Source organism: Carex rostrata, chromosome 4, assembly GCF_964058835.1.
Source record: "Carex rostrata chromosome 4, lpCarRost1.2, whole genome shotgun sequence".
Taxonomy (NCBI): domain Eukaryota; kingdom Viridiplantae; phylum Streptophyta; class Magnoliopsida; order Poales; family Cyperaceae; genus Carex; species Carex rostrata.
In genome coordinates this window covers 6,584,980-6,597,809 of record NC_135921.1, presented here as the reverse complement: position 1 = coordinate 6,597,809, position 12,830 = coordinate 6,584,980, and the positions used below count along the sequence as shown (strand labels likewise).

At 31.6% G+C, this 12,830-nt stretch overlaps 2 protein-coding genes across 4 annotated transcripts; one reads left to right on the top strand and one right to left on the bottom strand.

Annotated features, from left to right (window-relative positions):
* The first annotated feature begins 464 nt into the window (after positions 1-464).
* On the top strand, positions 465-5,967 carry LOC144552901 (proteasome inhibitor-like protein). 3 transcript variants are annotated; one of them, XM_078300930.1, is made up of 10 exons: positions 467-769; positions 956-1,139; positions 1,706-1,885; positions 2,449-2,484; positions 3,207-3,251; positions 3,802-3,882; positions 4,001-4,032; positions 4,361-4,439; positions 4,628-4,702; positions 5,646-5,967. In XM_078300930.1, the coding sequence occupies exons 1-10, from the start codon at positions 607-609 to the stop codon at positions 5,716-5,718; spliced, it is 948 nt and encodes a 315-aa protein (XP_078157056.1). In that variant the 5' UTR covers positions 467-606; the 3' UTR covers positions 5,719-5,967. The 3 variants fall into 3 exon arrangements, with proteins under 3 accessions (XP_078157057.1, XP_078157056.1, XP_078157058.1); XM_078300931.1 differs by lacking the exon at positions 2,449-2,484 and having other exon boundaries at positions 465-769; XM_078300932.1 differs by lacking the exon at positions 4,361-4,439.
* A 4,100-nt stretch (positions 5,968-10,067) lies between these two features.
* LOC144552900 (serine protease, putative (Protein of unknown function, DUF538)) lies at positions 10,068-11,987 on the bottom strand. The gene is made up of 2 exons (XM_078300929.1): positions 11,398-11,987; positions 10,068-10,275 (listed from the first exon to the last, which is right to left on the bottom strand). Exons 1-2 carry the CDS (start codon positions 11,867-11,869, stop codon positions 10,235-10,237), a joined length of 513 nt encoding a protein of 170 aa, XP_078157055.1. The 5' UTR covers positions 11,870-11,987; the 3' UTR covers positions 10,068-10,234.
* Between the last annotated feature and the right edge of the window lie 843 nt (positions 11,988-12,830).

The following is a 12,830-nucleotide window of genomic DNA, read 5'->3' as shown; positions in this document are numbered from 1 at the left end:
ATTCTACATGCACATAAAACATTATTATTTTTCAATTTTTGTTTTTTTATAAATCAATAAGATAAAATATCAACGTCTAGAATTTTATTTTTACAAGCTCTTGATATTAATTAAAACATGATTGAAATATCATGATTTTTTTACGTGCGTGTAGAAAAAATAATGTAGATCATTTTTAGTTTTTTTTATCTTGACATTAAAATTTAAAATTTTAAGTTATTTTAGTTTTAAAACTAAAACCATTATAAACATAAAAAATGAAAGGTATTTGAACCCTTCTAAAATATATAAAATTATATTATGATGGTTTGCTAGTTGCTACTGTTATAAATATATAATAGTATAAAAAATAATTAAATCTATGGAATGATATTTTTAAATTTTAATTATAAAATATAAAAATAAAATAAAAAGTTTCCTTAATTTTAGTCGGTCATGGTGCAAAGGCGCGAAGCTTCACGCGACCTTTTCTGTTCTTTTCCTCAATCAAAACCAAAACCCACCTTCAAATCACAAATCAGCCTATCTTGTACACCAGCGCACAAAACCCTAGCACAAATCTCTAATTAATCGATCGAATTCCAACCTTGGAGGACTGAAGTAGTAATGGCGACGGAGCAGGGTGCCATGGCGGTGTTGAGGGCATCGCGCCCAACCTTTCGTAACGCGCACGACAAGGTCGTTTTTGCGGTGCATTCCTCCTTTCTAGCTGCTGGTTTCTCTCTTCTCGCTGTGGGTCCCGCCACCAATTCCGATGACCTCTCTTCATGTAAGCTGTCTTATCCAACTCGTTTATATTGTCCTTAAATTTTGTATCTTTCGTTCTGGGACCTCTGCTACACTTTGTTTTTCGCAATTTCGTTAAATTGAGGTTAAATTCTAGTCGAAGAATTGCATTTAAATTGTAGTCGAAGAATGAGAGGATTTTGATTTATTTTTTTTAAATTGTGTACAGTTGTGGAAGAAGTAGGTATAGATGGGTGGAACGAGATGGAGGACAGATATGGATTTTTGTATTTTAAAGAGGAGAAAGGTAGAAAAATGCGCGTACTGGTAAAGGCACTGGTAATTGGTGATAAGCTTCCTATTGATGTTGTTGATCTTGGGGAGCAAAAGGAGCTCTTGCACCTTGAAATCAAGTAAGGATTTGTTTTTTAAATTTCCAATTATTATTTCTTTTCTATTATGTTTGTAGATTTCCATTTGGTTCCACTATTCAATAAAAATCCATAACAAAATCATATCTCTGTATATATAGTTAGAGTAGGGTTCAAATGCCTTGTTTCTTTTGTGCCTCAAATCTCAATCATGCCTAACATCCTTATCTCCACCTTCACAGTCCAAACAGTCGATCTGAACTGCTCAACATGATCTCCATATTAAAATGTGCTTGGAGACCAAATTTTTATATTTTTAATATGGGGATCATGTTGAGCGGTTCAGATCGATGGTTTGGACTTTAAATGTTGAAAAAGTAGATTTGAATCCATAGCACGGACTGATCCGTGCTTTGCAAAGTACCATAGCCTCACTCTATATTGTTATTAACTATATAACCAATTATTATTGCAAATTGTATTCCCTTTCACATACCCTCCAGCCGCCTTTCAACGCACATAAAATGCACAAGCTGAGAGAATGATAGTACCTGTCGAATTTTTTGAAAAGATTCAGAAATAAAAAGTAGTCCGCTCCCCTATTGCAGTGTGAATGATCATGTGGTAGAAGGCGAGGCTCAGCTAAAGAACTATGGAGAGATGTACAAAAATTTCAAAGGGCTTGTTGACTATGTCAACTCTGCAATTCTGGATAAATTGGTGGGTGCAAACCCTAGTGGTTCGGGTAATCAGGGTATGAGGGATGTGAATGCTTCATCTTCGGAGAGGTAATATATATTTTCTTATAATAAGAAACATATCATCATAAAATACAAAAATATCCTTGTTATACCTTCCAAATGTACCAAGAGTATGTTTTTCTCTCTTTACCTGGAAGGAAGAAGCGAGGTAATCGTGGGGTTATTTTGGGTTTTTTTATTCATTTGGAAGCAGAGTGGGAAGATGTTTTTCACAACATATACCGTGGCTTAGGGGTAGGAGAGATATTACTTACGTTTTGCACGAGCATATGTTAATATTAGTTATCTTTTGAGGTACGCAACAGGTGCTTTGTCTTTCATTTGTCAACAATGGTGATCATCATTTGTTACCCCACTGTTGATATGCATGCCGTCTGGTTTGTCTTAGTACTGGATCGTAAATTTGTAATTATCAGCTGTGGATTCGCATAATTGAACTTTAGAGTTAGATTCTAGTTCAATTGGCTTGTGTGATTTTAGTTTGGTACTTAAGAGTACCAACTTGTTGAACCCATTATATAAACTCTCAGATATTGTTTTCTTGCATTTGTTTATGTATTTAAAACTTGATTTATCTTTTGATGTTGTAGCCATGGAAGGCCAGGCGGCAGTTTGTATCCTGAAGGGTATGCATTCTTTATTGTATTTTTGTTGTGTGGTCCAAAGGAGGAACCTGTAAAAACAATTTCTTGCACTTGTCCCTATACAAGTTAGTAAAAGCAAAAGGATGAATAAAAACGAGAAGTTAAGAAAAAAAGAACATTTTAACTGCAGGCGCAGTTTCTAATTTTTCTCATGTTTTATATTGCACTTGCATTATCTCGACAATATAAGTTAGTAAAAGCAAGATATAACTTTACTTTATGAAGTTCTCACTAAGTTTGAGCTTTTCTTTCATAGGGACTTGATAGTGTTATTCCTTGCACTCAATATAAGTACTAGTTAGAGCCGATAACAAAAAACACTATAATGCAGTGATATAGATTTCTTGTTCCAATTTAATGGAAAAATTGGATGACGGGGTACTCTTAGTGAATGTGTAGTATTTCGTTCTTTTCAAAGAGTGATGAAGTTGAGACATTGATTGGTTAGAATAAGGAAGGTTTTGCCACTTTTGAGTATTAGGAAGTTCCGTTTTTGCATTTGTTTATCGTTTATCTATTTAATATTTTGAGACTTGACTATCAGTAACAAGCAATTACCAAAGGGTGCACCACCAAAATCTGGTTGGGCTTTGGCATCTTTTGGTACTGATCTGTTTAAGACACTGCTAACAGAAATTTAAACTGTGTTACATCATTTGGATCCTCTTTTTTTCTTTTTTTTTTTTTTTTTTTTTTGAGTGTAGTTATGATCAGCCAGGAGGCGGTGGTTTCCCCCCTACATATGAAGGGTATTCATCTTTTTCGTACTTCATGCTATTTTTACATTGGCTGGTGTTTTTAAGGGGATTGATGTCTGGCTTTTTTAATTTATTTGCCTCTTTTTTAAAGCAAGTAGAGCAATTTTTTTTTTTTTGACATTCGTTTTTGTTGCTCAAATGGTATTTGTAGTATTTTTGTTTTATTTTCCGAAAGATAAATTGTGAGCTTCATTAATTAAGAAAAGGTTTAAAACAAATCCAAAGCCCATAAGTGTCCTTAACTAATTAGTTAGCATTTGCCAATTATGCCAAGTATTTAATCTAGTCCAAGTGAAGGCAAAATATTTCTTTCAAACCCCAAATAGACAAATTAAAATTAAAGAAACAATCGAGGTGACACCGAAGTTGACCGCTACTTTTTTCTAACTGGGAAAAACAAATAATTGTCAAAATTAATCAAATGAAGAAAGAGAAAATGCGAGAAATTAGCATGCATCAGTTATGTGTATTATGCAAAATGTTGTCAATTATTCTAAAGTTAATTTATTGATTTTTTTTTATATAATTTTTGTTTGTCTAGTGTGGTATATCCTCCAATTGTACCTCCATCGGGCTACAGTGATATATTCCCTGGACCTGGAGCTGGTTTCTACCCTGGCAGGTTTTCCATTTAAGCCCTCTGCTTCTCTTTCATTTCATAGTTTCAGTGATTAGATCTACAATTACCAAAGCATTCCTTGAAATGATTGTAAATAATTAATTGAGTTTACTCTCTGCAGAGGTACCGGGGGTGAAGGTAGCATGCTGATAGGTAATTATTCTTGAACAGTGTTATCATTGATTCTTGATTTGCTTTATGAAGCTGTGAAGTGTGAGTTGAACCTAATAAAAATGTTGTGAACTGAACCAAAACTTTGGTGAGGTACATATCGGGGCATGCTTATGATATAGATATTTGACCACTGCTAGGCTTATTTGTGAGTTGTGTAATTTGTTTCCATCTGTGAAAACTGAACACAATGCTGCTATAAATCTAATATAGCTTTACTAAAGAAGGTTCTGTATTTGGAAAATGAATTTGTATAAACCTCATGTCAATTGGGATCAATGTTTTTAATTACTCAATATTAATGTAACAGGGCCTAATGATCCACGCTTTTTTCCTTCGGGCGGTCGGCCTGGTGTTCCTGGCGTTCCTGGTATTCCCGGTGGCATGCCGTAAGTATTTTTCTTCTCACTTAAGTTTTAGAACAAGAAGATACCGGATCATACACCCATTTGAAATTGTCATTTATTTATCCTCGTCTTCTCTGAACCAAAAGATCTCTAAAAACTATAGTTTAGGTATACAAGTTGCCCAACTTGGAAGCATATTAATGGGATCATTTATGTTATTAAATAAACAGGGGCATTGTGCCAGGGTCGCGATACGATCCAATTGGCCCTCCTGATGTACCTGGTTTTGATCCTTCACGTTTCAGGTGTGTTTTTCTTTTTCTTTATACTTTTTTTATATATAATTTTTGAAATTTATAACACCTTCATATGAAAGCAACATTGTAGTCAGTCTCATTATTCCGCTTGCTTAAAGAAAGCTTGTGAATAATTTAGTGTATGATGTGATGGTGCCGATTCCATACAGCAATTACTTAATACTGTTGTTTTTATACCTATCACTTCAGCTGTGTAAAAAAATTGGTATATAATTTATTTTGAGAGGTACTTTGAAAATGACTGTTTACAGCACGAGTAAAATCTAAGTATGTCAAGAGTGGTAGGTTTTTGATAAGACATACTAGTATGGGTGTATATTGGATCTGGTTTATTTAGTTTTCTACCAAACCGAAAAAGTTTGAACTAAATGGTTTGGTTTTTCGGCTTAAATGGATCAGTTCGGTTGTATTTTTGAATTACTTCGTTTTAGATTTTTCAAAACCGAAAAGACCAAACCAACCAAACTCTATATGGTTAAAATCCATGTTTATATATAATGTATGTAATATCAACAAAACTTGTATTTTTGGTTTGGAAAATTTTAGAACATCTACATATTTTGTAAGGAATTCAACAATGTATGTAATGTCAACAACTTATAATTCATATTATTTCTATAATTATTAAATGTATTTTGTATTGAATTTTGACCTTTTAAAATTTAATATCTCTTATTTCGGTTCAACCAAACAACCCGAAAGGTACTTTGGTTATTTTGGTTCGGTTGTTATTCGGTTGACAAGTCTAATTCGGCTGGTTCAGTTATATTTTTGAAAACTGAATAAAATTTTGGTTTTGACTATTTTAATTCAGTTTTAACCAAACCAACCCAATAAACGCCCGTACATGTTAGTAGACTAATTTGCAAAGCAATCCCGAGAGAGAGAGAGAAAATGAATTCTGATGATATAGTTAAATTTTGCATAACAGGAGGCCTCGACATCCCGGGGGGAGCACGCACCCAGACTTGGAATTTTTCCAACAAGGCCCTGATCTCATCTAATTAAATAAATAGTTGTCCATATAGTGCTTATGTCTATGTTCTATCTTCTTTCTTCGGGAGTCAGGAGTTTTTTATCTTTGAAATAAATTATAAAATGTTTTTGAATACTGGAAATGAGGAGAGTTTTAGTAGTTACTGATGTTTGCCCTTGGTTTAGTTTATGTCATGTTAATGTAATGCAAGTATGGCTATCAAACTTTTAGTGTAAGCTTTAGCTTGTAAGGTGTTTAGTTAATTGTTGTTTATTTCGCTTTTTGAGTTTTAACTTGTATTTATGGATTCATGTCGTACATAGTATATATGAATCTAGATACTACAATATCTCTGTTGATTTGGAACGATGTCTGGTTCTTTAGGTCTGAAAATTTATTAATATTTATAGCACATTATCTATGACTTTTGGTATATAGTAATAGTATTGCGAAATGGACGTACAAAGAATAAAATGCTTGCTTCTTAGACTATCTACCTGAAGACAATAAAAAAATAAGAATCCAATAGAGAACAAAAAGGGAAGCAACGATCGGCAATAAATGAGACGTCAACAAACCAAAACAAAACCAAAGAAACAAAGAGAGAACAATAGCACATGTGAGAGCATCCCCATCTCTACATGTGATTTCTTGTCCCTTTTCTATTCAGCCCATTTCTTTGCACAGCTGGCGTGATATATACACACCTTATTTTCGATTTTTTACTCTATGTAACCCATCCCCAGGTAGCAAGGTTAAAACCGATTTTTTATTTATATTAAAAAATATATATAAATTTAAAAAACTAACCAAATCTCACGTTAATTTCGAAAACTATCCAAACCGGAAAAAAAATTTCCGGTTTCAACACCAATTTTCGGAAAAAAATTTTCCGGTAAATGGATATTGAAACCGGAATAATTTTTTCCGGTTTTAGGATTTTTTTTTTTTAGGAAATTTTTTTTTTCGGATTCTTTTTTGTTCATTTTTCATTTTTTATAATCTATTTATTTTTTGTATTGAAGTATTACAAATATTTAATATATTTTTTTAAAAATAGATGGAATACTATATAATTTGATTTATTCGAAAGACTGCTACAAATAATCCGGATCAACATTTTTTATGCCGGGTTTGAAAATAATTTGAAAATACCGATCGTTGAATGCCTGCCGTTGAACGAAAACTTAAACTGAATTTTTGAGGCACTAAACGACGTTTTTTTGAAATTCTGATGTCTCATTTTTGAAATTCTCATATGCGCTTCAGCCATGCTTCTATGTTCTTACTTCTATTTTCAAAGTGCAAACATGTGATCTGAACTGTTCAATATGATTTCTATATTAAAATGTGCTTGAAAATAAAATTTTATATTTTTTTGAAAATTTACTAAATTAGATAGGTACAAAATCACTATTAAGGATTGTATACCTATTTAAAAATAGTAAATAAATTTCAAAAATATAAAATAATGGGGCATTTTAATCCTATTCTTTATTCTAATAACTTTTGATGATCAATTCAAAACCATTTAAGTTTGATATTCCATTTCTTAAATGAGAAGGACTCCAATGCCTTGTGTCTTTCATGTCTCATCGTATCTCATATTCTATATCTTTATTTTCAAATTTTAAATTGTCAACCCGAACTACTTAACATGATATTTGTATTAAAATATGCTTGCATAACAATATATATTTTATTTTTTGAAAATTTTTTACTATTTTTTTAGATAGGTACAAAATCAATATTTTTGGATGGCCCAGAAGCACTGATGTTGTAACTATGTTAAAAAATAGTAAAAAAATAAATAAATATAAAATGTGGTATTCAAGCAAATGTTTATATAAAATGTTGAGCAGTTTGAATCAACAATTTGAACTTTGAAAACAGAGATATAAAATGTGAGACATAATGAGGTATGAAATGCATGAGACATTCGAACCTTTTTTCTTCTTAAATATATATACAATTTGAATATAATGTAATAATTAAATCGCTAAATCCTACATTAGAAAAGTTTGAACCGTTCAAAATTATTTTGTTATTTGCTCGGATTGATTTATTATTATGTTCTATACAGCTATACTGTTTCTTATTAGAGATAATATAATAATACCTAAACTGCATTTTCCTCTTCTTTTATTCGCATTGTCTCTCTAACCATTTTATTTTATATACTATGACTTGCGATAATAATTAGTGGTTTATATTTAGCCACTATTCAGATTTTATATTTTTAAATAATATAAACTGTTATGACACGGTTTTTATAGTTTTATTACGGCTATAAATTTTATTATACGCCTTACCAAGTTCTTTTTCTGTAATATCATAATTCATAAGTCTCTGACATGTGACGCACGTATATATTTATTTTCCTTTGCAAGCAACTATACAATTGTTAATTTTTTTTTTCATAAGATATATTTGCCAGGTATCAATTTACTATACACAATATCAAGGCCTATCTATCATGCATGATAGATTGTTAAAACAAGTACGACATTACACAAGTATTGGATTTCATTCTTTGGCAAAAAAAAAATGTGAACCATAATATTTTTTGAGATAAAAATGAGTCAAAGCGTTTCAACTATGTAATTTATCATAGAAAAATGGTTCAGCAGTGTAATTAACAATGGAAATAAATTTCATTTTATAGATCATGCCGTAATTTTAATCAATCTAGCAGCATAAAAGGTAAGAGAATTTTGGACAGACTTATAATTCATCAGTGTGAATTGGTGAAGGGTAAAAGGTAAAAGAAAACCACGTGAAGAAAACTAATACATAAACTACTGGTGGCTGTAAAAAAATTCATAGTTCGTGATTCGATTGACTTCAATTTGATTCCGAAAAAATTGCAATTAATTTGTTCCATTGAAATTCGTTCTGAAACAAATCAAACCAGTTCGGTTAGAATTTTATTCAAACTCAAACTCAAACTGGAGTAAGTTTATTTTGGTTCGATTCGTTTGTAGCCCTGTGTGTGCGCGCGCCTGCCTTTTTTTTTTTTTTTTCTTATATTTAATTTTCTTTTGATTTTCTTTGAACAGCAGCAATTAAATTTTTCTAAATTTGATAATTTTTCCATAGCTCTTGTATTATTTTTATTTTTTTTAAAAGAAGAGGTCTAAGTCTTTCAACTTAAATATTTACTACAGATATTTCAATCGAGTTTTGAATTTATAACTTCAATGCAGACCGCATATTTTTTTATTGTTTTTGTCATTATTGTTGTTTTTTATTATTATTTTGTTTCGAAAACACGGCTCTTGTGTTGTTGTTTAGTTGAATAAAAACGACATAATATTTTTTTTTGAAGGTCAAAAACGACATAATATTATTTATTTCTTTAGTTCATTCATTTAAAATTATAAAAATATGCTCATTTGACAAAGATGGTTACCCCTTGTTATTCAGACCCTTTCAGGATTGAATTAATTTATATTATTTTTTCTTGAATTTGGTGCCAACCGAATTATCTTGGGAAGAATGCATCGGATTGGGAATCTAGGATATTTTGACCTTTTTTATTAGCACAGGAATCAAATTTTAACCGATGCAAATATTTAGAAGCAAGAAAGAGAATTTTTTAATTCTAGAAATTATTATTAAATAATATAAGAAAACATAAATAGGAGTAGAACTTGGGTGTTCTTAAGTTCACCAAGTTTTTTTGGTGAACTCAAGTCTAAAATCCATTAAATCGGCTTTAAATGATGAATTCGAACCGTTAAAACCCGTCTATCTTAAGAGTGATGCGTCTACATGTAAAAATTTTAAATATTCAAATTAATTTAGTATGAAGTCAATCGGTCAAAATTAGAAGGTTAATAAATTAATTTTAATGCATTCATTTTTTGAATTTTTTTTTACCGCTTGACTTTATACGAAATTAATTTGAATGTTTAAAATTTTCACATGTAGATGTATCACTCGTAAAGTAGACGGGTTTTAACGGTTCGAATTTGTCATTTAAAACTTATTTGATGGATTTTATATTTGAATTCACCAAAAAATTTGATAAACTTAAGAACACCCTAGTTCTACTCCATAAATAGTACCTTGAATTTTTGACAGCTTACATACTTCTAGAAAAAAAAAATTCAGATCCAAATTTTTTTCTAATGGCCACAAAAAAATCACATTTACAATCCAAAATAAACTTTGGATCTGGAAAAAAAAAAATGGACTCCAAAGTTTGAATACAAAATTTTGTTTTTTCGGATCCATCTAAGCCATCAAAAAAGTCCAGCAGTCTTTATGTTTTCCTATATTACTTAATAATTTATATAATAAAAAAACCTTGAGATAGAGAGAGAGAGAAAGAGATGCAAAACTAAACTATTCCATATATCTAACAAACATTCAAATCCACATCAACTCCGGTCAAACCACCCACTGAAACAAAAATTTCAAGATTACAACAACAAGAGTTGAGAAAAAGTATCAACACACAAAACTAGTCCAGGGGTACTTCTATAATTTAGTTTTGCAAATTTGGACTATTTTGCAATTACAGCCGTTTTATTATATTTTTATCTCTCCTCTTGAGGGCCTCCTCTTCTACCAAAATTACCTGAAAAAAATTAGAAAACATCATATTAGATCAAATAAGCAGCAATAGAAGTATGATACAAACTTATTGGGAGATGATCTTATAAGCATTTAATTTTTATAGAACATATTTTTGAAAATTCCTCAATCTGAGAACAACTGAAATCCTTTTTTTCTTTTAGAAGTAGAGAAATGTGATATTAGTATATTGTGGGGTGCTACAAGTAAAATATTCCATTACGGTTTCCTTTTTTGGTTTTGAAAGAAAGAATGCGAGTAATAAAATGACCATAAACAGAGCAAACAACACCACTAGTGCTATTAAAAGGCATTAAATGCCTCCATTTCAGCTGAAACCCAAAACCCTAAAAATAGTTTAATTCTCAGCCTTCTCAGCTTTCTAACTTCCAATCAAATGCCTTCAGCGCCGCAAAAGAATAATTTATCCCAAAAAATAGTATCAGAACACTTAATTTTATACCAAAAAATAGGATCATGGAACAATTTCATGCTTTCCTGACCACATGAAACCATTTGTGTTTTTTTTTTTATTTCTAAACCCATTTAAATCTGCATTGACAATTTGACATGCATGATCATAGTCCGAAATTTCAAATTTTACAAGGATATCAGGAGAATTCCAAAGTTTGTCAGGGTAGAAATGAAAATTAAGCCCCTAAAGATATGAACTCGCTAAATTCCCCAACTGTCCTCATTAATGCTAAATAAACACACAAAAAAGACAGAAAGAGATATTACATGAAAATCTCATTTTTTTTTTTTTTCTATCTTCCCAAATGATATTTCAAATTAATTAAACTTAAATCTTGTGAAATTTCCGAATTGTATTTTTTATTTTTTAAATTCTAACATTGTTAACATATAGAGCTAAAATTCTCATGACAGAGAAGAGCATCTGATATGATATGACATCAAGTGGCAATGAAAAAATAAATAATAACAAGTTGACATTACCTCAAATAGAGGTAAACCAAGTACCAAATTTTAGTTCGTACATACCCATAAAAATAGTAATATTCTATACTAAGAACAAAAATTAAAACCCCAATAAAACATGCAACTAAAACGGGCAGATAAAAATAAAAAGATGGAAACTTTATTCAAAATTTGAAACCTCTCTCACCTTGAATGAGAGCATCTGGACCATGACAATCCGGTGGATCCTCGAAAAGCGACCGTGACAACCGTTTGTGCGCCAACCCGATATCGAACAAGATCACGCCAGATCCGTTCTCTTCGATTATTCCCTTAACGGGTAGCCACACAAAGAGTTCCTCTTGCTCCAAACCCTGTACCCCATTCAATTGCCCAAAACTGAGGTTCCCAGCTATGTAATTGTCAAAGTAGGCGAGACTGGTATCGGCATAGCGGGCATAGCAGGGTTGGGTCAGGTTAACGGTTAGAAGACCTGTTTCGGTGTCCAAAGAGTAAGAGGAGATGTAGGTGGATTTGGGAACGAGACCACCTGGTAACCCGTTCTCCCGAAGAATGGCATGGATTGTTGGGTTGTCGGATGTGGCTGAGGAGGTGGCGGAGGTCACCACCGCCAGTAAGAGTAAGAGGAGAGGGAGAGAGAGAATTATCAATTTTTGCATCTTGTTTTAATTTTTTTTTGTTTATTGTGGTTTTTGGTGGGTAGAGAGGAGGGGGGTTTTAAGAGAGAGAGAGAAATGAGAGAGGCAGGGGCCAATGAGATGGAATGAGGTAAGAGGAGAGAGGATTTGAACTGGCAGAGGAGAGAGAGAGAGAGATGAGTTTGTGTGGGGGCTGTCTTGGAATGACGAAAATGTCCTCTATTAATTTGTTTATATTAAGGTGTTTTTTTCCGATTTTAGGACGAGTAATTTTGGTTTTAGTTAAAACTGAATAATGTAAAATTTTATTATTTTGGGTTTTTATCATTTTAAACCTATTTGGTATGGTAAAAAAATAGTTAGGCCATTAATAGTTAATGAATGATATTTTGTAGTTATCATAAAAATTGACGACAACGTGGAAAGATGATGATGTCGAAGCGTTTGAAAATTTTGTTATTAATTGATGGTACTACATTTGGAAGTTTTTTCAGCTGGACATGTGTATGGCCAATTCAGATTAAGAGCGTTTCAAATGAAATAACGGTTGATCTCTACTACGGTCACTTCAAATGAATATGAAAAGTCTGTTTGAATTAAGCTTGTTTGTTAGAGCAGTTAACTGAAGCGTTTTACATTTTCTACTTTTGGTTTTATATTTTTTTAGCGATGGTATTTGTAATGAAACAACTCTATTTAATAACATCATAGTTGTTCATAAAAACTATTTACTTAGAAGCTCGTAGTACATACACGTGTGCCAATTTAGTTTGAGTACGTTTGACACTATTTAATATGTAATTGCCGCTTTCTTAGTTTTTGTATTTCCCTCTATATAATAAGGCACGCTACTTTTATCAGTAATCCGCTAATAGAGCAATTCGATCTCGACAAAAATAACGGAAATTAAATATGCTTTATATGCAATGAGATTTTATTCAATACGTTATGTTTTTCTTTGTAATTTCTCTCCTGAGCAAGA

Excerpts from the sequence above, each read along its gene's own strand:
- LOC144552900 (XM_078300929.1), bottom strand. The coding sequence starts at position 11,869 with ATGCAAAAATTGATAATTCTCTCTCTCCCTCTCCTCTTACTCTTACTG. Across the intron at positions 10,276-11,397 it reads TCCAGATGCTCTCATTCAAG|GTAATTTTGGTAGAAGAGGA; the intron begins GTGAGAGAGGTT and ends AATTTTTTTCAG.
- LOC144552901 (XM_078300930.1), top strand. The coding sequence starts at position 607 with ATGGCGACGGAGCAGGGTGCCATGGCGGTGTTGAGGGCATCGCGCCCA. Across the intron at positions 1,886-2,448 it reads AATGCTTCATCTTCGGAGAG|CCATGGAAGGCCAGGCGGCA; the intron begins GTAATATATATT and ends TTGATGTTGTAG. Across the intron at positions 2,485-3,206 it reads GGCAGTTTGTATCCTGAAGG|TTATGATCAGCCAGGAGGCG; the intron begins GTATGCATTCTT and ends TTTTGAGTGTAG.